Genomic DNA, 25183 nt, shown 5'->3' on the forward strand with positions numbered 1-25183 from the left:
CAACCAGCACACGATCTATCTATTCATTCATTTCTACTCTATGATCAAGATAGTGATGCGAAGTTGTAGGAGTTGTGAATTTCCGGCTATTGTACCGCTGACTGCCGACAATAGCTTCCGGTCCAGTTCCTCTGCCACTCCCCTTCCCCACGCTCCCACCCTATCCCCTTCACCGTGCCGGTCCCACCCGTACAGAACCAAAGAACAAAGGGTTGTTCCCAGTGACGACAAAAAAAGTCCACTCGTTATGTTGGGCTCGACAGATCCGGGCTTCGCTTTGGTCAGAAATACGTCTTGGGTCGAACTTCGCTCACCGGGTCACCGAAGATAAGTCCATTGCTCTACCTGAGTGCGAGACTGCGGACCGTCCGAGTGCCCGGTGCCCCGCTCCGGGGAGAAGCGGCTTCACCCGAGGCACGGAATGCAGAGTGCTCACTATGCGCTACGCTTATCCGTCTTGGAACTCCACCTAATACATTGAATAGGTGGTCACGGGGTCAAGGCAAAATGCAATATCAAACCATGTGAGCAGCCCAAGGCACAGAACAAAAAATAGCACCTTACAAAACAATCACGTGTATTGCATATTAACTGCAATGCCAGTGAATATCACTTTCGGCACAATGACATGTGAAATCACACCATATAACGCGCGACGTCGGCCTTGCCACCAACATCATATGCTGACCGAGGGTCGCGTGTGAAGCAGACTGTTGCCGGATAGACCCGGCGCACGGTCACAGTACTGGACAGAGACCCGGCATACGGCAGGCGGCTAGTGACCCTCATAGTAGGACAGCCACCGGTAACAGCCCACGGCGAGAGACACACTAGGCGGGAGTGTCCTCAGAGGGCTTCTCAGCGGAGGGCCGGTCTTCATTAGGTTTGTCTTCGGCTGGCCTGTCGTCGGTGGGTTTCGCCTCCGCGGGTTTCGCCTCGGTGGGTTTATCCTCGGCTGTTTCGGAGTCGTCCGTTTTGTCCTCTGCGGGTTTGGAGTCGTCCGTTTTGTCCTCTGCGGGTTTGGAGTCGTCCGTTTTGTCCTCTGCGGATTTGGAGTCGTCCGTTTTGTCCTCTGCGGGTTTGGAGTCGTCCGTTTTGTCCTCTGCGGGTTTGGAGTCGTCCGTTTTGTCCTCCCCGGAGATAAACTGCTCCCATTTGGCCAGCCGCTCCGCTCTCTCTTCCTCCGTCTCCTCTACCCTGTAACCCGGCGATACCAATGAACAGTCGGCCCAACACTGGCTTATACCATACCACAAGGACTATCCGGGGAGAGAACATCTGCGAAAGGCCATATAAATCAACAGGGGATCAGGCATCCGCGAAAAGGAATAAAGACATCAACGCAAGAAGGGCTCGATAAGAGCTGTTGACAGTTGACTCTATAGCATGTCCTATCGGACAGGACGCTACCTCTATCCCATCCATACCTTACAGTTTACACCACTCCTTCCCTTCAAACCCCGTTCTCCATTCAGAACTGCCACAAGAGAGCCCGGCCCTATACGAGCTGCCGTCACAATACACCCTGTCTTCTCCTCTCCCAGCCGTCCCGACACCCCGTCCCGTCCATGCCCAGCTGCCCCGGTCCTTACCGGTACTTGGTCTTGCCGTCCCAGGTGGCCGCCTCGAGTCGGCGTCCGGCGAAATACCGGCCGCTCATTTTCTGCACGCACGTGTCGGCGTCGGCGGCCTCGTGGAATATGACCTCGGCCACGCCGTCCGGGTGACGCTGGAAGACGGTAGAGAACAGTCAGTGGTGAGCGGGGACGGGGGGACCCAGCGCGGCGCTCTACGTCGCGCTTTTCTACATTCGGACAGCGCGCTGGCCGGCGCTGTTCACAGGCCCTTCCTCTGGGAAATATGCCGCACTGGCCCGGGGGTATCGCCATCCAGTGATGAATTTAAACTTCCCACGTCCGTGCTATGCGGCTGGGTTGCGATGGCCATGTAAGCCGCGCATTACATCCGTGGCACCAGGCAGAACGGATTACACAATGTTCCGTCATTTCAACGCCTAGGATAATTCCATCGCTAGCAGAATAATCCGCACAAAAGCCTCGTGATACCTGAGCATTAAAATTCAACAAAAACGTGCAGAGTACTCACATGAGCCCTGATTTCGACATCATCATCCCCTTGACTTAGAGTACAGTGAATAAGAGCCAGCCGTCCTCCCCGTGCTCCCCTCCCCGTGTACTCACATCATGGACGACCACCTTGCGGACGGGCCCGCACTTGCCGCACTCCTCGCGCAGGTCCTGCTGGTACTCCAGCAGCGCCTCCGGGCGCGCCTTGAACTCCTCCGGCGAGAAGAGGTTCTTCAGAATCACCACGCGCTCGTGTTTCTCGCGCTCGCCGCGGATTTTATCCGGCTGCCACGCGAACAGCCTGTGGAAACGAGGCGAGATCAGCGACAGGGGAGAGGGCTCAGGTCCGCACGGTCCTAGCTCATAGCCAGATAACGAGCTATTTTAAATGCAGTTGGGCCTCAATAAGACAGACAGGTGTGCAGATGTGGGGTCAAATATGTTCAATGGTACATCCCAATCCCCTCTCCCTATATACCGAAGGCACTACATTATCTCATGACTCATTATCCCATAGATTCAATCGGCCAGAATCAGAACGCAATGTAAAGCATTGAAAAGTATCGACTTCATTTGAAAATGTCGTTGTTGGATACCTATCAACAGCAGATATAAGGCCTCTTGGATATCTAGGTATCTAGGCACTTGGCAATACGATTTATCAATGCAACCAGCCCAAATTGGACGCAAACATTGAGACCAGCTGGTACGTACTTTTCCTGTTTCTTTTGCAGCTTCTCTCGATCTTTCTTCTTCAACGCCCGCTTCTTTGGCTTCTTACTGGGGTCAAATTTGCCCTTCAAGTCGAACGAAGCCTTCTCAACAGAGAGCTTCTTGCCCTTGAACTCATAGCCATCTAAAATACTTAACGCCAGGTCTACCGACTCAATCTGGGAAAAAGAAAACATAAAATCAGCAAAAATTTAAGATACCTGTACATAATGTACCAATTTTGCTTCCAAACATAATATAGGCATAATTGTCAACTGTGATAAACATGATATTAATGCAAAACATAAATAGAAACTCCGCAATGTCTTAGATCATTTTCTTCACTCACCCGAAAGCCTCTACATTTATGAGAGCAAGTTTTAAAACTTTGTGATAGCGACCACCTTGCAACCTCAATTGTATCGTTGTGGAGCAGTACAACTGCTAAAGTGCAGTATATAACACATGTCACTGACGAACCTTGATGTAGGTGCAGATGGCGTCTCCCTTGGGCACGCCGTAGTCGTCCCGGTACAGCTTGATCTTCCAGGCGTTCTTCTTGAGCGGGTCCTTCATGACCAGGCCGCACTTGGACATTAGCTCGACGAACTCGTCCTCTGTCACGTCCTCGGGCAGGCCGCTCACATACACCTTGGTGTTCTTACTGTCATCCAGCTGGAACCACTCTGCGGCGAGACACACAGCGGCGTTAATGTGTGCCGGCCGCCGGATGGAGGGGAGAAAGGTCGGTTACGGTGGACATACATGGGTGTCACGGGCCGAATGAGGGAGAGAGGCTGACCCATGGTAGATGCAGGGCCAGGGGCGTCAGGCGCCAGGGGAAGGATAGAGGAATCTGTCGCGGAAACATCGAGGCTGCACTTGTCACCTGATTTTCTGACTCGTCCTGCAGTTTCGGACTGATGGCACCCAATAACGTAGTTCATGACATGAAAGGTATGACACAGTGCCGAGTAGCTTGGCTCGGCTACAGAAAGCATTATTCTAAACTTGAAAGTAAAATATTGCCAATAAATCAACATCTAATAAGCCAGTTCCAAACGTCCTCCGCACCTATACCAGTCTGGTATTTGGAATGAACTGAACGCCGAGACTGCGCCGCTCACCGGGCTTTTTCTTGGTATTGAGTTTGCGCTGTTTGCCGGCCTCCTGTTTCTCCGGGGCCGACTCGGCCGGCGGCGGACCCGTGTCCAGGATAGGCGCCGTCTCCACCGCCCGACCCTCCGAGTCGAAACCGTAATTGAGACGGTGAAGCGCGAGAAATTCCTCGTCAATCTGCCAACAGATGTAATGGGCCTGTTCCAGCGCCTCCAGAAACCTCCAGAAAGCTCTAGAATCCTCCAGAGGGCGTTCCAGCGCCTCCAGAAAGCTCCAGAAAGCTCTCGCCAAAGCTCCAGAAACCTCCAGTAGCCTCCAGAGAGTTGGGAGGTCCAAATTTCTCTGGAGGCCCTGGTTTACAATTATGGCGCACATGTGACAACCACGAATGTAAACAAAGAACTTTTGACTGAGAATTTTACAATTGGAATGTAAAGAAAATTACATTGCTATAATTTTGTTAATCTTTTTTACTAAAATTGAAAACAAATTTTGCGTTTCAAGAGAGAACAATCGTCATTCTTTTGGTATCTGTGACGCCAATCTCCAGAAATCTCCAGATTGCGTTCCAGCGCCTCCAGTGAAACCTCTGGTAGAGCCTCCAGTCAAGAATTTCTACTGGAGGCGCTGGAACAGGCCCAATGGGTTAAACAACGCTCATATACACGGTACGATGCATGATCTTCGTTTTATTACGGTTAATGGACTGCCAATCGGATTTTGGTAGCCGCGAAAATTGGCATAAATTCACTACCTCAGTTGATCAGAGGACATGAATTGGCAAATGGCCGAGATAGTGCCAGTCTCATGCTAAAGATAGATGCTCTCAGTGGGCAACACGTAACAACATTCGCCACTGCACTGACCTTCGGGAACCAGGCGCCCCTCTCGGGGTCCCACTCGTAGCCGGAGCCGTCGCTGGGCCCCTCCTGCTCGCTCGGCTCTGGGCCGGCCTGGCCCGGGGGCCGTTTGGGCGCTGGCTCGTCATCGTCGTCGCTGTCGTGCTCGCTGTCATCTGAGGAGCCGCGGTTCAGCCGCCGCTTCCTGCCGCCGGGCCCGGACCGCCGCTCGGTCCCCCCGCCCGGGGCGGGGTCGGCGCGCGCCCAGCGGCCGGCGGCGGCGTCCCAGCGGCAGAGCGCGCCCGAGTCGTCCCGGCAGCACCAGCCGCCGTCGGCGCCGCGGAAGCAGCGCTGGTCGCCGGCGGCCGGCGCGCTGTCGGTGGCGCCGGCGGCGGCGCCGGCGGGCGCGTCATCCCAGCGCTGCCAGCTGTTGGAGGTCGGCTCCAGCCGGTACACGGTGCCGGCCGCGTCCCAGAAGCAGTAGTGCTCGCCCACGTAGTAGCAGTTCTCCAGAGTGGGCGCGGTCTCCAGCGGCCGGCCGCCGTCGGCTCCGTCCCGGCGCACCCAGCCGTCCTTGTCCGCGCTGTACACGTACTCGACGCTCGACGAGGGGTCCGTGTAGATGCAGGTGTCGCCCTCATAGCGGTAACAGTCGCCCGGGTCGGCCGCCGCCGGGGCCGCAGACTGAGCAGCGCTGGATGCTTTGCTCGACGATTCAGCAGCTCCATTCTGTGGGACTGGCTCCACTTCTGATGTGGTTTGTGATGATGGCTTTTCCTCTCCTGCTGTGTTATCTGCAGCAACTTGTTCACATGCTTCGTTTTGTGGCATTTGTGATGCATCCATAGGCTCTGTGGCCTCCTTTTGAGGCGATGCCACTTTGGCAGGGTCCATTTGAGATGGCTCAGCAGTATCACTGTTTTTCAGATTTCCTTGGGCTGGCAGGGGACCACCAGAAGAGGATTCCTCAGCACTCTCCTTCATATCAGAAGAGACAATTTCTGGTTTGGTTTCATCTATCACTGACATTAACAGTTACTGATTTGTAGCAGAATATGGGTATTGGGTAGGTCTAGGTAATGATTTTCACTTTTCAGGTATTCACAATACAATACAAATACATGTCAGGGCAGCTGCCTGAAACAATGATGAGGTAGCATGTCATTTCATATAAAAACTATTGAATGCACTAGACATAGGCACACAGCCAGAGTCCCAGCTCAAAAGGATATACTCTTATTATTCTACCAAGTACCATGCATTCATGTGTCCACATTGGAGGAATTCAATGGGTTCAAGAATTTAGTAGGAAGTTGGGTAAGGACTTTGGTACCTGGTATAAATGGTAGATGACATTGTCATCCATTAGATTAAAATGAGGATTGACAAGGTCTTGCTGGTATGGATGCACTCCATCAGTGTGTGGTGGTGTGCAGACTTACATGGAGGGGTGTGGGTCCTGTGGTATTGTGCTAAACATGCTGGTGCAGCAATAGCATTGCTTTTAAAAAGTGATGCATGAGAGACAATGCCAGGGAATTATTAACATTTTAACATATATACAATTAACAATTAACATTTGCAATTTAGTCCTATCACAAAAGCAGATTCATGAATTCTTCAGAAAATTTCTAGTCATGTTAGATACAGGCTGGTGCGGATACCGATTTTGAAAATATGTAGGCTTTGTTAGTTGTTAGGCTGAGGTGCATGCTGGTGCAAATTTCTAACCAGTTTAGTGCAGATTCATCATCCTGTCTGCTGCTGTCTCTTTAACCCTGCTGTCATGCTTTGCAGTCTCAGTCTGGCCAAGATTCTTACAGATAATGGCCTGATGCTGCAGTCAGCAGTGCACTGTGATGCACTGCTGTACTGGTGCAGTGTTTGATGCTTGTGTTGCAACTTGCAAGCAGCATACGAGATTGACATTTCTACGGTAACCCCATTCACCTGTGCGGCAGCGCCATGAAACAATGCATGTCAGTCCCTTAAGTGGTTCACACTGTGTGATAACATTTTTAAAATGATAATTCTGTGATATTGTGATTAAAAGAACTGTAGACTGCAGTTTTGATGCAGAAAATGCCACTGGATTAGATTGATTCAATTCAATGTTTCAGTTTACCTCAGAATTAAATTAAATTAAAGGTTCATCAAAAACCACTACCATGATCAAAATAATGACCTAGACCAAGACCTGGACATTCCAGTAAAGCCTTCACATTTTAATGTTTAATTATTCAGCGTTATTTACCCTAATCATAAAGGCCGGGCTCCACTACGCGTTTTTTTCACGCGCGTTTTATCCGAGACATCGGTTTTTGCGTGAAATCGGTTTTGCAATTTGTCGGTTTTTGCGTGATAACGTTTTTTGCTTGTCATCCTGAAGCACGTGACATTGTTGTCATTAAACCCAAGCTCCACTACGCGGAAAATCACACTTTGTTTATTTTGAGCCTATAAAGAAGGTGTTTTGCAAGTAGGTACATTTAATAAAAAGTAAGCCAAACTTTTATAAAATTTGTCTGAAGGGTTGAGTGGTTGGCTTTGAGCCCGGGTGCCCACTAAGCAGAGGTTGTTGCATAGCAGCATGGACCCACCAATCAATCTTCAGCCGCACCCAGTTCATGTTCATTGTTCAGCAAGTGGATGGCAGCACAGCACAAGGCTGGACTTTCTCACGTCGGAGCCTCTGTGCTCGGCGTGTACATTCCTTTTGATGTACCTGTGCGTGTACATTCCTTTTGATGTACCTGTTTGTTTTTTGAAAGGCACAAATGACAAAATTGAGCAGAATTTGATGCTGAAGTGTCTTGCACATGTTGCTAGCCTTGCACCCATGATAAACTTGCTTAAATACATAACTTGTTTCATAGCTAGCCACTGGTGGCAGAAGAGGGCAAGGGATTTTTTATTCTTAACATTCCGCCTACCTATCGCAATGCACCAGACTGGAAAACATCCATACACTACATAGCTGGACGCCCGTGAGACCCTCATACGCCGAAACTCGACACAAGCAATTTTGAGCTGAAATTGCTGCATCACTTACCATGAAAGTTGGGTGCCTATTTGTGCCGAAATAATCCACTTTTACATAAAACGCGTGTGCACTCAGAACTGTGCACATCTACCGACCACTCATCTATCACCACTCCGCCAATTTCTATTTGAATTAAAAACATTTTCCCCTGCATTGACACGCATATTTACGTCTGGACAACGAGTTGCGTTGGAGAGGCCGGAAATAGTGGCGATTTCAGGACCGCAAGAATGGACCGTCATTGGAATGATTCTTTCTTAAACTGTGCACTGTTTTCGGCCGGAATTTAATAGTTACTACAAAATATTTTGTCATTACGTTTCCACCAAGAATGAATGCCACTAGGGCTGAATTTTTACTACTTTTGCATTTTGTCAAGAAGCATATAGTGCTGTTATATTGCAGTTTTAGCGCGTTTGTTACAAAATATGAAGCGAATAAGCGTCAGTGTAATTTATCCAAGGCTGAGGCCCTAAAACATAAATTTATCAGTGCCAGAAGTTAACTTGAGGGAAGCAATGCTAATTGCTCTTGTCCATCCACTAGAAGTTATTAAATATTTTGCTTTGTGTATTCCAAAAGGAGAGGGAACTATTTTATTTGTGCCTTCATGTCAGAATTGAAGGTGGATCATTAAATTTTCAAGGCAGTTTACAAACAAGCATTTGGTCTATCTCGTATATAAGCAGTGGCTAAGAAGAAAAGGTTGATCAATCCTGAAGTTCAGTCATCGTACCTCAACTTGGCAGCAAGATCCCGAAGGACAGAGGATATATTGTATACCTGCCCTTTAAATCAAAGCATTTTTGTGCCTGTAAAGGCTTAAGTTCTTTGTGGTGTGTTCGGAGTGAGGACATATGGCCGTTTTTGTTGTATGTTTATGTGGAGATTGAATATAACTGTGACCCTGTGTTTGTTTGTATACTTACTATGGTCAAACAGGGAACAGAACATAATCACATTCACATAACATACTCACCTAGCACCTAACTCATAGCTGTACCCTGCAAGTGCAGGATCTGTACTTGTTCATGTCTCGAGCATTAACAAGGCACTAAAGTAGCTTAGTAATCATTTCCCACATTTTCTGAACATCTAACATGACATACAGCAGTGCAGAGCAGCTTCAGAGAAGAAACACTTTAAATGCACAGACTCACACCAGCCACCCAATGAGCCAGTTCCTCAGTTGACTGTTTCCCTGGATGCAGCTTGGCAAGGTGAGCTAATTATTGGCAAGTAGAAGGTTAGCAGGTAAGATTGAGTTAGGGTGAGTACCTACCTATAACTGGGTGCTACTGCTATGCAGGTCTTGGGTAGTCTGCAAATATGTGTGATGATTGAAGTTAGGTCAGCTGTCAGGTTATTCAGGTATGCTCATTGCTCAGGTCACATTTTTATGGACACTTGGCAAATTAAAAAACTAACATAACCTAACCTAAGCTAACCCGACTAAACCTACACAACTGCTGACTATTGAGGAACTAAGCACCTACCTACTTGTGCCTACATCTCATAACATGTCAAAGTAGAGTTCCTTGGTGGAAGATTACCCTCAGCTACTTTTTATCCCAGCCTTGTGAAGAAAACTAATACTTCTAAGCTCTGAGTCACTGCTGGCCATCCACAGGAAGAAACGCTGAGACTGAGAGCTTTGCCATTGTATATTGGACCAACAATCACTATCACGAATGACTATGAACACATTATATGATTACATCGTTGCATGGATTGTCACATTGACAATTTTATAACAATCCTTTTTTCAAGAAATACAGTAATGATTAACATCAAAATCAACATAAAGTGGATTTAGTGATCCAAGCTTTCTCCTCCAGTAGCAATGGAATAATTGCATGTTTCATTTGCCAGACACTGAGTACCTGATGCTGGTGATGCACATTACAATCTGCATAGCATCTAAGCATAGTAAAGCTGCCAAAGTCCATTCATTCTAGATTTTTAACTTGATAGTTAGCACTAATGTATCTTGCTGTTGTAAGTTATCATTCAATATTCATACCAATACATCAATATGCGCTCATCAGTCAACATTTTCTGGCATGATCCTGCTCAGCGCGCTCTTCAGTACCTATTGCTCAAAGATCTGCAATATTATAGCTTGTTTTCGGCCAATAAGCTCTTTTAATTTTACTTTTTCTTGCTGATATATGAGCCCGATCAACTTGCGTTTATCAACCAAAATTTCATAACTTCAAGTTCAACTTGATATTGATATTGCTCAGGAGTCAGGACCTCTATCAGCCTCCTGGATACTTCGAATTGTTTTCAGTCACATGCTTCTTAAATATGATATAAGTCAATCTTAAGGGATTCAAAACATCCAACAAAACGACGTACAAGAGTACGGAAACCGCCAGATAAACTTAAAAAGCGCCTTGGAACAGATCCAAGTATTGCTCCATTTGTTTGTTTACAATGATTGTAGGGCTGATGTATTTTTAGGACTCTGACGGTCGGCTTATAAAAAAAATGAAACGTTTTTACAAAAGTTGTAAGGCAAGTAATATTTATCTGAAAGAACTAAAATATTCAAAAGCCAAACACTATGAAATACATGAATCGGAACGAAAAAGTAACCCAAAAATCCAGCCTAATCACCGGCTCCTAAAACTGCAACAAAATCAGCACTTTTCCCCGCAACTCGTTGTCCAGACGTAAATATGCCATTGACACTGCTTTAATCGCAAAATGAAACATGTAGGGTTGCTATGTTTATCATTCCTTACATTCACTCATCCTCTTTACACTAAAAAACCTCTACAAAAATTTCCTAGCTTCAACACAAGAATTAAAAACATATTTAACAACGTCAAAAACAAACACAAAAGTACATTCTCATTGTTTGCCGCAGCGCGCAAGTCATGTCTCCCGGCCGAGATCACGCAAAAAACGATGAAAAGTTCAAATAATTGAACTTTTTATAGGTACGAGATTTCCGAGTTTGCGTGACATCGTCATGCGTTTTACCGAGATTTCCTTAAAATCGGTACGGAATTTGCAGGTTGTCGTGTTTTGCGTGACATCGTTCCCAGTGTAGCTTGCCCAATGTTGAGCAATGATGCGAACTTTTTTTCGGGAACGATTTCACGCAAAAACCGATGTCTCGGATAAAACGCACGGAAAAAACGCGTAGTGGAGCCCGGCCTTAACAAAACAAACGTTTCAAGTTTGCGCCGTTTTTGTCTCAATAAACTCCACGCTTTCAAGGTTGACCGAATTCAATTTGTAAGACTTCGTTAGGTATGCCATGGTTGTGACGTCATCGTCAAGCTCTCAGTTCCCTCCCCATTGTTTGTTTGCTCGTTCAGTGTCCACCTGTCTGTTCCTCTCTCCCTCCTCTCTAGTCTCTACTTCTGTGAGCCTCTCTTCTTCTCAACCACTTCAACATCTTCAGCTACTGCCTACCATAATAAATGAAACGAGTCTCCCGTAGTATAAAATGTATTTTTATCCACTTTATCGCATTCTCAGTGAAAAATGACATTTAACAAGTGTTGCAAAACACAAAACAGCGCAGAAAAACAAAAACAGCCAACAGGATCGACTCATTGTGATCTATCGCAAACGAGCTCCGGAACTCCGCACCACAGCAGCAATACCATGGATTAGAGATAGGCAGCAGTAGCGCCATCTCAGATCAGGTTGAACACGGACACCGGGCAGGCGGCGTAGGTGGCGTGGCAGTCGCCCTGTGCGCGGCCCTCGTACTCGGCCCTCAGGTAAGGGTCCAGTCGCGAGTCGTCATCGGGCCCACGGGAGGCACTGTTGGGGTCAGATGTCAGAGGTCAGTGACCTGGTCGGATGTTGGAGAACAGCAGGGCATGAAAATTCGAACGTCTCGTGGCAGCAGGGCGTGCATTCATTCATTTTAAAGATAATTTTCAAATTGTCGCGCTGTGACTTCTGGTGTATGCCTATGCGGCTATGCGACTGAAAGGGGCACCGGTAGCCCCTAGACGTCACCGTCTGCTGCTTCACCTGAGTACGATGTTCATGATCTCGCCGAACAGACCCTCGTGCTCCATTGGGTAGGCCGCTACCTCGCAGATGGCTCGCAGCAGGCACGCCCTGCCGTCCATACCGAACCTGGAGCGGAAGAGGTCCTCCAGTCAGCGGCTGCCGAGCGTCGGCCGGGCCGTACTGAACGGCATACGGCAGCACTGTACTGCAGCAATAAGTAATAACACTGATCTACGTTGACGTAGTTCAGATTAGCGTTGACGTTTATAGGTCTCAGTCAATGTCAATTGTCATGCAGTCATGCAGATGCAGTCATGCAGATGCAGTCATGCAGTCATGCAAGATTGTTACCCACTCAGTAGAGCTCGAGCGCAAAAAAAATCATCGATCGACTCGCTAGAACCTTCGCTCGGTGCTACTTGGACAGCACGCTGCCAACACGCTCTGTGCACCAACCCACGCGCAGACCACCGCCGATCCGCGGTTTCACTGCCTACTTATCCAGAGCGCGGCGGGCCACCTCGAAGACGCCTCCCCTGTCGCGCGCCAGGCCGAGGTTGATGGAGGTGTTGGTGTTGGAGGGCAGCTTCCAGCGCAGCTTGACCGGCAGCTCCAGGAAGTAGGCTGCCGACATGTCCGAGCACTTTGAGGCACTGGTAGCTACCGTCCGAGCACTCAGATCAGAGGTACTCGCAGCTACCGTCTGGACACTCATTCGGAAAGACGAGCGCGACAGAGGTGGAAGTCAACCTGAGACCCTTTCAGCCATATTGGAGTGGGGGGGGGGTCGTTCGCTCTGCCGTGACGCACCACCTCCACCGGCCACCCCCGCTACCGCTCTGGCAGGCCAGCATGCAAGGCTTATTCTGCCGACAGCACCGAAAAAGCACAGCAAAGCCCGTGGGTGCAACTCCTAGCCCAACTTTGGATGCCTTGCATGCTCGAGCGGCCCGCTGCGGACTGGCCCAACATGGCGGCGGCCGTGCTGCTGTAGGCTGCGGCCATGTTGGAGCAGTAACAGGGGCGGCCGGTGATTGGTGCGTCACCTGGACATGGTGCCCTCGGCCGATTCATAGAGGCGGGCCAGGTCGACGGCGCTTCTGCCGACCACCAGCGAGCGGGGGATGATCCAGCCCATCGTGTACTGGGCGTAAATGTACTGAACTGAAACGCCACACGACAGCCAACGGTCATTCAGACCGTCGCACGGTTGACAAATGGCATCGGCGCATGACGGTTGACAGCAGCACATGACAGTTGACAGCCACACATGGGACAATGGCAGCAGCATAGTTCAATACAGTAACGGGAGTTAGGCTCTATTAGTCTATCAGGACCGGTCACCGGGTTAGGCTCGCTGGCCGCTGCAGCCTGCAGTACTCACATAGCTGGCGACACCGGTAGACGGGCAGTAGACGGTCACTTACACAGCTGGCGAGATCATACCTACTCACACATCTGACGGGACCGGTAGACGGGCAGGTAGACGGTTACTCACACAGTTGGCGGGACCGGTATACTGATACAGGCTACAGCTGGCGGGACCGGTGGACGGGTAGTAGACACCTAGCCTATACGGTTACTCAGATTAGTTAGGCAGTAGACGGCTACTCAGTACTCACACAGCTGACGGGACCGGTAGACGGGCAGGTAGACGTTCGGCTCGATGTAGAGAATCGACCCTGTCGGGAAGCTGAGGAAGCGTTTGTGGCGCGAGTGCGGCGAGTCGGCGGCGCGCCGGTGCCTGGCCAGCCGCCGGCTCCTGTCCGCCTCCACCCGGCCGTGGTACGAGCTCCACGTCTCGTACGGGTTGCTCGGCTTGATCAGCCCCGCCGGCAGCCGGCGGCCCGAGCGGCCCACCGTGCGACCCGAGGGCAGGTCACTGACCTCGGCCGTCAAGTCACTGACCTCGGCCAGCACAGGGGCCCGGGATGGCTGGTCCTCCTCAGTCAGGGCACTAACGTTTGCCGAGTTACTGACTTTGCTTTGACCATCGGACTCCATTTTGTAGGTGCTGCTGGATCGAACACTTTCTCTTGATGCCTCCTCAGCCTGAGGCCCGTCAGAAACTTTGAACAAATCGCCAATGTGCGTCATGTCGCCGAGCTTCAGCAGGTCCTGTAGCCTGGCGAGGTCGCCAGATCGTGTCAGCCCTCCCGCCTTCCTCTGCCCGGCCGGGTCCGAGGTGGCGACCTTGTTCAGGTCGCCGAGACTGGCCTGGAGGCCGGCGTCGGGCGCCGACGCCCCGCCGCTCCAGCTGCCCAGTCGGCTGGGCGCCGTTAGGTCGCCAATGGTGCTCAGGTCGCCGATGGCGCTCAGGTCTCCGGCAGATAGCAGCAGGTCCGTGACGGCCGAGCGGCGCGCCGCCGGTGCCGGGGTCGGGCTGGTGATCAGCACCGCCAGCGCGGGGACCAGAAGGCGGACAGGGCACCTGGCGGCGGTGCACGGTCAGACGTCAGACTTTGTGCCGGACTCCGGAGCGGACGGACACGTCAGACCTTGTACCGGAGCAGACAGCGACAGACTTCGATCAGGTGCCGAATGTCATATTTTTTAGGCGTGGAAGGCTTTGAAGACATTAGCATTTAACTTTGAACGACGCTTCTGACTACGAACTCACCTCATATCTAACCACCGATGAAGCTCCGCCGTTGTCTTGGGGCCCTTCACTGCGCTGCGTCGGTCACCGTCTCACTCGAGCTAAGGTTATGATCGACACGGACAATTGGGAGACTGACCGCTGCCGGCGCCGGTGCTGCCTTTTATCGTTCACCTGGGCTAAGGTGCGTGAGTACAGACGATCCCCAGCTGCATATCCGGGGGCTGGTAACCGTTTAGATTGGTCTGGACATCGTCTGCGTGTCGGCTCGGTCGCCAGTCACACTTTCAGTAGGGCTCGGTCACAGCACCGATTCCATTCCACACCCGAAACGGGATGATACACTTAAGCTCCATGGTAAACATGGCTATATAGCCTTCACACTTATGCGGTTTCTCACAAATAATTCGCGACAATCGTACCTTATGCACATAAAGTCGAGAGAGCACCGTATCATGGGCCAGCTGCGAGGGTCTGCAGCAGCTTCAGACCGATACATACGGTTTTATAAATGTTACTCATAGGTACAATGTTCACATCAGTGCCTCATGCTGGCTGCTGCTAAGAGTAATACACCTTGGAGGTGGTCAGACCAGACATGTATTTTCATACCATAGCTCTACAAGGAAATGACATTGCACATTGTCTCTATTTAACGGTAAGGTATTCATCATCATAATAAAATAACATCCTTTATATTAAAATTCTACCGCATATTTAGGTAGGTACCGTTATATGTGATGCCTGAATCGACATCAGTTACAATATATAACTTAAGATAGCTCAACATGAGGTAACAAATCATCAACAACTGCACATAACAACATAACAATGCGCTCATCTCTCGCTGCACATTCCACTCTGCATTCACCCATCCTCGGAGCGAAAATCACGCTATCTCTCGCAGTCACCGTCGCCCGGCGCTGGCAGGTCGCACGGTCAGGCGTGCATCTGCTTGAAGAGTGACACGGGGCACTGGCTGAAGGCGGCCTGGCAGCTGCGGCCGGACGCTCCCAGCCGCTCCGCCTCTCGGTACTCGTCCAGCTCGTCCGGCGCGCCGTCTACGGTGTGACTCGGTCTGTAACAGCGCCAGACAGGGAGCACATCAGGAGGCACACTAAAGTCAGGGAACACACCGGAGTCCGGCGCGCCGTCCACCGTGTGACTCGGTCTGTAACACCGCCGGACAGGGAGCACCAGAATCAGGGAACACAGCGGGAAAACCCGAGTCAGGGAGCACTAACGCCAGGGAACATCGGAGTCAGGAAACATCGTTTATGGAGCATCGACCTCAGGCAGCATCGTCAAGAGACTGTGACGCCAAAGAACATCGTTAGAGAGCGTGACGTTTATGCATACAATACCAATCGTCACGGAATAATCCCGTCCCGTGCGACAGGCACCGCCCAATGGGACTAGCTACACCAAACCGCTTAAACGGTCACCCCGGAGGGGACCGCTTCCACAATTAATTAGAGCAAAACCTTCTCTCGCTGTTTGCTGACGCGGTAAGTGAGCAATGTCTTAGAACAGATCATCAAGTTCAGCTTCATTCAGCTCGAGCTCAGTCCATTTTCCCGACGGGTCGAGACTGCCGTCCCGCCGGCATCTGACAGCCACTCACATGAGGGCCATGTTGAGCAGTTCGCCGATCAGGCCGTCGTGCAGCAGCGGGCTGCCAGTGATCTCGCAAATGGTCTTCAGCAAACACGACTTGCCCTCCAGCCCCAGCCTGAGGATACGAGCGCACAGGTCGGAATGTAGGTAGACATCGTTTATCTGTCTTCATTCAATTTCATGGTGAACTTCGCATCATTCGACATCAGGAACGATATGTAATCATGTTGACATCACATTATTGCCATTATTAAATCATAATGATTAACACAAATGATGGCTACGAGATGGCTCACACAGAAAAATATTAACACCGTTAGCGGTGTAATTGCACAGTACATATCTGAGCACTTGAGGAAAGTTAATTTAGTCCCTTCCCCGCTTAAATTACTCGCGCTTCTAAATGAACACCAGGAAGAAGGTAATAGAACACTGTTAGGAGGGTTGGGTGTTTTACTACATGTAGCAAAACACCCAAACTCTCCACGGGCTCTCGAAATTTTGTTGTGGACTTTCAACGGAGGTAAAGGCATTTTTGATAGAGGCACTGATTTTTCCTCATATTCTGTATTGTCTGAGTGTATGGGGTGGTTGCAGTGTCACCCAGAAGCGTCGCATTCAAAGAGTGATAAATCATTGTGCTCGTATTGTGTTTTGTAAGCGTAAATCGGAACATGTCTCACCACTACTGAGTTCGCTTGCATGGCCCACTATTGATGATTTGATCAGCAAGCGAGATGTTTTATTTGTGGATCGACTGATGTACCACCCGTATGCTCCACGTCACTTGCAGAACTCGCTAGTTCACCGACGCGAGATATCCAGCAGAGAAACGCGCTCCACTTCCGCGGGCTTGTTACAATTGCCTCGTATCCACACAGAATTTGCGAGGCGTTTTTTCACTTACCGTGCAATTGCGCAGTGGAACCAACGCAGCGATCGTTGACCGAGTGAACCATTCTGTCAGTGTATGTCGCCATGTGTGATGTAATGCTGCCTGAGCTTTATTTGTGTGCCTTACTGCATTTCATGTGAATATTACTCCATGTACTTATTTGTAACAACCATAGGCTAAGTGTGCTATGAACCATCAATCGCGGTCTGAAAAGCCATACAATGGAGACCGTATGTACAAATACAAATACAACCCTCCTAACAGTGTTCTATTACCTTCTTCCTGGTGTTCATTTAGAAGCGCGAGTAATGTAAGCGGGGAAGGGACTAAATTAACTTTCCTCAAGTGCTCAGATATGTACTGTGCAATTACACCGCTAACGGTGTTAATATTTTTCTGTGTGCTCTAACTGAATAGTGAATACAGTGTCACACCTGCTAAAGATGCCGGAGACGCTCTTGTAGACGGCGTTCTTGTCGCGCACCATGCGCTTCTGGCGGCGGTGCGCCAGCCAGGCGTCGTAGTCGAAGCCCGAGTCGTAGAAGGGTCCGTCCGAGCGCGTCTCACCCACCTCCGACTCGGTGCTGCCCGGAAACCGGTACAGAAACTCTGTCTCCACCACAAAGTCCAACTCTGGAACGGACGTGACCCGGATCAGCGGACAAGATGGAGCATATACATAAAATGTCCCCTTTCCCCGCTACTCTTCAGACCTTCCAAGAATATTTCGCACTCGCGAACCAGCGCCTTGTGACAGAGCCTTACAACAATATTTATATGATATTCAGGGCAGCTTTGAGCTTACTATGAGCTTATATCTACTTCATTAGGTCGCTAATTATGTATAGCTGGGCAGTGGGCAACTCACCCTCGTCATCCTCGCCCTGGTAGAGCAGCCAGCCGAACTTTGGGATGACGCCGATCACGGACCCCTCTGGCACGGCCAGCGTCTGCCTGCGCCTCCTCCCGGCCCGGTGAGCCGCCTCTGACACGGCAGCAGCGGGTACCGAGCTGTTGGAGCGAGCTGCCGCTGCCAGCCGGCGGGCAGCTGCCGAGCGGCGCAGTCCAGACGGCCTGCGGGGAGGGGGCGGGGAGGGACCAAAGAGGGAGGAGGTGAACGGAGTGAGACGGAGCTGCCGCGCCCAGCCAGTGCAGCGGCTGCCACCGATACGGTTGGGTGCTGCTCCGAGCAGTGGGTGCCGCGCTGTCGGTAGTGGGTGCCGCGCTGTCGGTAGTGGGTGCCGCTCTGAGCAGAGTGAGTAAAGTCTCGTGAGGTGGGCGGGGCTCGGTGTTAGGCTGGAGGGAGGAGGAGGTGTGCAGCTTCATGCCACCACATATATGTATTGGCTGACCGACACAAAAGTGCAACTGCCAACCATTCAATGAATACGGTAGCACACGTAGCAGACCGTGGGGCGATTCGGTAAACCGGAGCGGTCGGGGCGTGACAGCAGCCCACGCAGGGTCCGATGTCAGATGTCAGCGGCTCGTTTCACCGCGAGCACAATACAGGCTATTTTACTGATAAATGCCAGGTCATTATGCCGTTCTGGAAACGCCGCCGCCCCGCGATTCGCGAACCACAAATATCGGCGGATTTTGCCTCGGCGGTGAAAAAGTCATCGGTGAGTAGGAAACTCTGCTGAATCACTCTGTCATTGATCATTGATGTCTTCTGGAATCGCCCCCGGTGGAACCGTTAGCGTTCATTCAGAAAAGATGCCGATTTCACAATTTTAGGATTCACATCAGACCTCCGTCGATCTTAAGTAATGCATAATCCGAAAGGGAACGCACGTATTTACCTACTGTATGTGAATCTCATCTGTAACATTTACATCTAAACCATAGGGTCCAAAGACGAGGCGGCTCATCGGTGCGCCAAATGTGGTTGTGAGTCCCACTGCTAATGAAAGCCATCCAATCGCCAATATCTGCAGGACTATTTCCTTTCCGACGCGGATGCTTTCAACGACTTCTCCGCCCTCTGCCAACCGTCCTCGGTTGTCATGGCGACCAACCCCTACCGGGACCGGCCGGCGCCTGAGACGCCGGTAGCCGGCTAAACGAACAATGCCGGCCGACCCTTCCCCCCTGCCCCGGCGGCCCGCTCGGCGCGGCCGCCGCGCGGGCTGGCGCGCTCGGCGTGCGAGGGGACATGGGAGCAGCGGACAGCTGACTGCTTCCGGCACTGGGGCCCCGAACGGGTCTCGCCGTGTAGAGTGCCAAACACCGGCCAGCGACCACCGACGGGACGATCACACTGCTGAATCTGCCAGACGTGCATACGACCGGGCACATCTGATGGCGGTGCGTGACCGACCAAGCAACGACACCACTCGTGAAGTAGCCGAGACTATCCGGCGCAGTCTTCCCGCGTATCTCATCCGCTGTCTTAATCGATCACGCCCCCTCAGCCCTGCGGAAGCGGCATGTGGACCCCGCCCCGCATCGAGGACTCTCCAGTCCAGCCGGCCGACCGACCCGCCCAAATTGCTGATCGGCGCCCTAAATATTCAAAGTATCAAACCCAAACTTCAAGAGCTGACCTGCGAACTCGCTCGTCGCAACTACGACGTAATGGTGCTTTCCGAGACCTGGCTACGTCCGTCTACCCCGAAACGCCTCCTGGTCATTCCGGGCTACTCGCTCAGTCGTGTGGACCGCCCAGATGGCAGCGGTTATGGCGGCGTAGCCATCATCACTAAAAACAGTTTGACGTCAATGACACTGAAGATCCCCGGCAGCGGGAGCTCCGAAAGCAAGCTGGAGTCGCAGTGGGCGCTGCTGAAGCTGGACAAGGGCCAACAGATAATCATCTGCTCCCTTTATCGGCCACCCCGACACTCTGAGGCTGCCCTGCTCGCCGACTTCACGGACCTCGAGGCCCAGCTGCAGCGGGTCCTCATCGATTACCCCAGAGTTCCGTTCGTTCTCTGCGGGGACCTCAACTGTGACCTATTGAAGGGGCCGAGTTTCCGCGCGTCTCAACATCTGATCAGCTTCTTATCGAATTATTCTTTAGATCAACTAGTAACAAATCCAACTTTTACCTCCGGCTCTCTATTGGATGTATGTATTGTTAACAAACGCGAACTTGTGTGTGACACCAGCGTTAATTATTGTCACTTCAGTCCCCATAAAATCATCGACGTGATTGTCAATGTGCCGAAAGTGCGTCAAAAGCCCGCCGTTATCTCATCTCGCTCTTTTAAGCGCCTAGATCACCCTACACTGTATCACGACTTACTCGATGTCGACTGGGATTATGTCTTCTCTGCCGAAACTGTCAGTGACAAGTGGCATGCTTTCTTGTCGTTCTTCGTACCTGTTTTTGATGCCCATGCCCCAATCAAGCGTGTGTCTATCCGTAACCCGACCGCTCCTCCCGTCTCCGCCGCCACCCGTAACCTCATGTCTCAACGTCGCGCTGCGCTTCGCCATCTAGGCCGCAACTCGAGCGAATACAGAGACCTAAACCGCTCAGTCCGGGCGGCAGTGCGTCGAGACAGGCGAATAGAGATACGGAGGGAAATTGGGGAGCGGGGCCCCAACAAAGTTTGGCAGTGCATCAGGTCAGTGGTAGCCGCGAAGAAGGACGGCCCAGACGTCCAGCCCGATCTATCTGCCGATGATTTAAATTCATTTTTTGTATCTGTCGGTCCTCGTGTCGCTGACGAGATCCGAGCCCAAAACACTCCCACCGATTTGGATGTGCGTCTCACCCGTGTCGGCGCATGCACTTTTCAACTTCGTGAGATAACACTGGGGGAGCTCGAGCGGATTATTTTCAGCATGCGTAACTCGAGTGCCTGCGGCTCCGATAACGTCTGTGTCCGCATGCTGAAATTCGGATTCCCCGCTATTGGTGGTGTCATCCTGCATATTATCAATACCTGCTTAATCCAATCTGACATCCCCGATTCATGGAAACATTCCATAGTTCACCCTCTGTTCAAGTCTGGTAACCCTTCAGACCCCGCAAACTTCCGACCCATTTCCCTAGTTCCTGTAATCATGAAAGTAGTTGAACGCATTGTCCATCAGCAGCTCTACGCCTACCTCTCCCATAATCACCTTCTGGCATCCTCCCAGCACGGCTTCCGCCCCCGGCACTCCACGGAAACCGCGTTGCTGTCTGTCACTGAACACATCCTGGCCGCCACTGATAGGGGGGATTTGTCAATGCTATGCCTTCTCGATCTCAGTAAATGTTTCGACGTGATTGACCACGATCTTCTGATGCAAAAACTGATGTTACACGGCATTGAAATTTCCTGGTTCGCCGCGTATCTACATGGACACACTCAGAGCGTGTCTTTGAAAGATGTATCCGGACGTAGAGTGCTGTCTAGGCCTCTTTCTAATGCCATGGGTGTCTTCCAGGGCTCTGCGTTAGGGCCGCTTCTTTTCACCATTTTCTCTAACAACTTATCGCTATACGCGGGCGACGCAAAAGTGTTTCAGTACGCCGATGACACTCAAGTATTGGTTAGCGGTCCAGCTCGGGACCTCGAAGTTCTCATCTCGCGCATGGAGGACTCGCTCGCGTCTCTCAACGACTGGTTTTGCGCTAACGCCCTCAAAGTGAACGCAAGTAAAACACAGCTTATTGTATTTGGCACTCGTCAAAATCTTCGTAAATTACCAGACTTTAGAGTACCATTCCGCAACGCAGCGTTGCAACCGTGCGCACAAGTCGGGAACCTTGGCGTCACTTTTGACAGCACTATGTCATGGGACGCACACGTCTCTGAACTCTGCCGCCGGTGTACGGGACTGTTGATTGGTCTTTCACATGCGCGCCACTGTCTCCCAGATGGCATCATTCGAACGCTCGTGACGGCACTCGTTGTATCGCGTATCCAGTACTGCCTTTCAGTTTATGGTAATGGGTCCCAAAAAAATTTCGATCGACTCCAAAAAATTCTTAACTTCGCCGCTAGAGTTATTTTCGGCCGCCGTAAATTTGACCATGTCTCCGACCTGCGAACAAAACTCGGGTGGTTGTCCCCGCGCGGTATGTCCGATTTCCACACCCTTGTCATCGCACACAAGATCATACAGCGCCGTGAACCTGAGCAACTAGCAGCCCTGTTCGTCGCTAATAGCGCTATCCGCGAGAGACCATCCAGACAAGATCACTTCTTCCATCTTCCCCGTCCACGGCTGGAAACGGGCAAGCGGCGGTTTGGCTATCGAGCTGCAGCTCTGCTGAACAGCCTGCCACCTCACCTGTCGCAGCTGCCTCCCGCCCGCTTCGCCCGCGCTGTTAAAGCCGCAATCGTGGACGATGAATCAGCACATCGTCGTTGACCAATAGGATAGGGGTGGGTAAAAGCGATGAGGCTGTCCTGAGAGTGTTTTGTCCTTGTTTTGACGTGAGTGAATGTGCAACTGTTTTGAATGATTAGATTAGCAACCGCGGATACGGATTCTGAGCAGTAATCGCCACGCACTTTGTATGTGGATCGCTCTTAAATGTAAATACAATACAATACAATACATATTCCGATTTGCTGTTCCATACAAAGCAATGCTGTGTTTGCGTACGTTTAAATCAAAGCTTCTATGTCATGTCACAAAGGTTATGTCATTAAAGTTAGAGCTTATAGTCGACTACAGAATGATGTTCCACTTTTCACAGGCAATTATTTGCCTGAAGTGGTAGGCTGTGCCGCATTACACGGGATGAGTTCACAAGTTATATAGCTTTGTCCCAATGCTCACAGTCGACACGCTTTAATTGCGTGATAAACGGCACAACTTAGCGCTCCGGTCAACTGATGGCTTCTGAGGAGTGGAACATCATTCTGTAGCCGACTATCATTCTATAGTCGGCTTCGTTATACACAAAGCCCAATAGCCGTTTTCACGACGGCCGTCTGGTACACATTTGGTGCACATCTGGTACAGATCAGGTGCAGATTTGGTCAAATCAGGTTCAGTATGCCTCTTAGCAGCTATCAGCTAGGGTTGCACTAATTGCTTATATGCCTGCTTTGTCATATTATCAGAGAGCATCATCGATTAAAACACTGAAATAAATTCATAAAATGAAGATATTTGCTGTAAAAGAAATTAGGTGCAGATTTGGTCAAATCAGGTGCATTCGCCGGACAGCTCGTCGTGAAAACGGCTAAAGCCAATATGGCTGCATAAGACTCGTAGCATATATGATATCAAACATTTGATAGGTCTTCCAGCAGCACCCAATGGGTCTATGCGACAAAGTGGTATGCTGGGACCGCTACTAGGGTTTAGGCTTTAGGCTACCGCTAGGGCTTACTAGGGTCCCGAATGAACAATGCCTGACCTCAACTGAGTTACGTTACTGAATAAGCTAAATACTGCATGCACTGACAGCACAATACTGGACCCGCAGTCGGCACATTAAGCAGCCTGGCGTCATTACTAAACAAGGCGCAACTGCGGGCTAGCCGGAAGACGGGAGATTCAGCGAAAGTCTCCACCCCAGAGAAGAGTGTGGGGATGGTGAAGCAACAGGAAAACGTCAAAGACCTGCAAACAAGAGATTGCCATCGAGTTAGGTAATGAACTCAGTGTGATGGAGCGGTAACTGTATCAGATGTTCCGTGTGCAGTTGTGCAATGTGCATTATGCATGGTATGCTGATGAAGAGCACGATTTGTGCAATATACGGACCCGTCTTCCATGCAATGATGTGTACTGTGTAGGCGACGTAAGTAAGTAGACGAGTCTTTAAATCATGTACATACATACATACATAGCTATTCGACGACATTTTATGTTGTTCTGCTGATTCCGTCTGAAAGGGACGGGTACAGCGCTTTTTAAATGTTCATTAATTTTTTCATTCCAATGTTTGTCGTTTTAGCAGTTCTAGTCATTTAGGAGTGAGAGCACGTCAGCTGCAGCCAAGTTAGGCGTGACGTTTTTACTACAATTTCTCATCAGGGTTTGGTCATGCCCTTAAATTTGGAATCTGCTTAAATTTGTTGGGTGTCTAGCTATAGCTACTGCCTAAGCGCTGCTGCCAAATGAGTTTTTAGCGACCCATGCAGGTTTTTTGTGGTTTACCTCTTCCTGACAATTAAGAACTTTCCGATTCCATGGTAGAGATTGCACTGTTGAAAGACCGCCGCACAAGTTTTGCTTCTTGCGGGTCACGTCGTCGATTCGTCCATGCATAGCACTCAGGCAAGATTTTGGATATCATACCTACTTATCAGTGGTCTGTATTAGATTTTACTTTACGTATTATACCAATACTTTTGCAGTTTTGTTTTATAAAATTTTGGAAAACCATGCTTATTACACTTCCCTTGACAACATCCATAAACCCCGTTGTTATATATCCCTACACTGCCTTTCTCGAGGTCTCGTCCTTATTTCTGTCGATGTGCGTAACCGATCTCCCACGACCCCGTCGGAGCGTCGTGCGTTATGTATGTATAGGTTTTGTCTCAGTGGGAGGTTGGACCCACCTGAACTGCGAGTCGATGAGCCCTCCGACCAGGGCCAGCTGGGCGGACCACAGCAGCACCAGCAGTCGATCGGCCACCATCCTGACCCTGACTCCGACCCGTCGACCTCCGTCCACGATCGGCCGCCTCCTCTCGGCGACTGTCGGAGCCCCGTCGGCGCGCGTCCTACCTCAGAATACAGCGGGCGGCCGCGCGCCGGCCGGGTGGCCCGTTTGACTGACCCGACCCGGCCGCGGTGGCAGCTCGGAGAGTGGCACTGCCGGGAGCCGCACCCACTCCACTCCACTCCACTCCACTCCACTCCACTCCACTATAGTCCCCTCTACTCCACTTCGGGCCAATCGAGTCCATCTGGCCATCGGCCACAGCAGGAAGATTGTCAAAACGAATGTTGCTCGTCACCGAATATCTTTACCGTTCGACGTTCGTCCGTATAGCGATCTAGTAGCAAGTTATGACTCTGCTGACCTCTGACTCGTCACAAGTCCGCTGACCTGACTCGTCACGACTCCGCTAACCTGACTCATCATGCGATTGTACTGACCTGACTCGTCACGGCTCTACTGATCCGACTCATCGCGACTCTACTGACCTGACTTGCCACGAGTCATCTGACCTGACTCGTCACGACTGTACAGAGCTGAATCGTCAGTCGTCACGACCGCTGACTTGCCACGACTCCGCTGACCTGACTCGTCAGTCGTCACGACTCCGCTGACCGCTGACTCGGCCAGCGGTACGTCACGAGCGTGACTTTAAGAGCGTGCCGCACTGACGCACCTTCACACGTTATGTCATTGCGCGTTACGTCATTCTCAGC

At 50.8% G+C, this 25183-nt stretch overlaps 2 protein-coding genes across 8 annotated transcripts; both read right to left on the minus strand.

Annotated features, from left to right (window-relative positions):
* Nucleotides 1–560: 560 nt before the first annotated feature.
* Nucleotides 561–11023, minus strand: LOC122386152 (HIV Tat-specific factor 1-like). 7 transcript variants are annotated; one of them, XM_043375072.1, is made up of 9 exons: nt 7809–7980; nt 4784–5734; nt 3926–4094; nt 3279–3484; nt 2802–2977; nt 2202–2388; nt 1593–1729; nt 1131–1197; nt 561–1100 (listed from the first exon to the last, which is right to left on the minus strand). In XM_043375072.1, the coding sequence occupies exons 1-9, from the start codon at nt 7884–7886 to the stop codon at nt 831–833; spliced, it is 2241 nt and encodes a 746-aa protein (XP_043231007.1). In that variant the 5' UTR covers nt 7887–7980; the 3' UTR covers nt 561–830. The 7 variants fall into 7 exon arrangements, with proteins under 7 accessions (XP_043231007.1, XP_043231004.1, XP_043231000.1 ...); XM_043375069.1 differs by lacking the exon at nt 7809–7980 and adding an exon at nt 10983–11023 and having other exon boundaries at nt 561–1197; nt 4784–5893; XM_043375065.1 differs by having other exon boundaries at nt 561–1197.
* A 4298-nt stretch (nt 11024–15321) lies between these two features.
* LOC122386127 lies at nt 15322–24481 on the minus strand. Its single transcript, XM_043375011.1, has 5 exons — nt 24364–24481; nt 17763–17968; nt 17329–17527; nt 16007–16114; nt 15322–15460 (listed from the first exon to the last, which is right to left on the minus strand). The coding sequence occupies exons 1-5, from the start codon at nt 24441–24443 to the stop codon at nt 15322–15324; spliced, it is 732 nt and encodes a 243-aa protein (XP_043230946.1). The 5' UTR covers nt 24444–24481.
* Between the last annotated feature and the right edge of the window lie 702 nt (nt 24482–25183).

Source organism: Amphibalanus amphitrite, unplaced genomic scaffold (genome assembly GCF_019059575.1).
Source record: "Amphibalanus amphitrite isolate SeventyFive unplaced genomic scaffold, NRLGWU_Aamphi_draft 000241F_arrow, whole genome shotgun sequence".
Lineage (NCBI taxonomy): Eukaryota > Metazoa > Arthropoda > Thecostraca > Balanomorpha > Balanidae > Amphibalanus > Amphibalanus amphitrite.

Coding starts and splice junctions, on each gene's coding strand:
- LOC122386152 (XM_043375065.1), bottom strand. CDS start 7,886: ATGTGCACAGTTCTGAGTGCACACGCGTTTTATGTAAAAGTGGATTAT. Junction 5,735..7,808: donor ATAGGCACCCAACTTTCATG/GTAAGTGATGCA, acceptor TCTGATATGAAG/GAGAGTGCTGAGGAATCCTC. Junction 1,730..2,201: donor GCAAGGTGGTCGTCCATGAT/GTGAGTACACGG, acceptor ACCGTCTTCCAG/CGTCACCCGGACGGCGTGGC.
- LOC122386127 (XM_043375011.1), bottom strand. CDS start 24,443: ATGGTGGCCGATCGACTGCTGGTGCTGCTGTGGTCCGCCCAGCTGGCC. Junction 17,528..17,762: donor CCAGGGCGAGGATGACGAGG/GTGAGTTGCCCA, acceptor CGTCCGTTCCAG/AGTTGGACTTTGTGGTGGAG. Junction 15,461..16,006: donor CTGCTCAACATGGCCCTCAT/GTGAGTGGCTGT, acceptor GCGCTGTTACAG/ACCGAGTCACACCGTAGACG.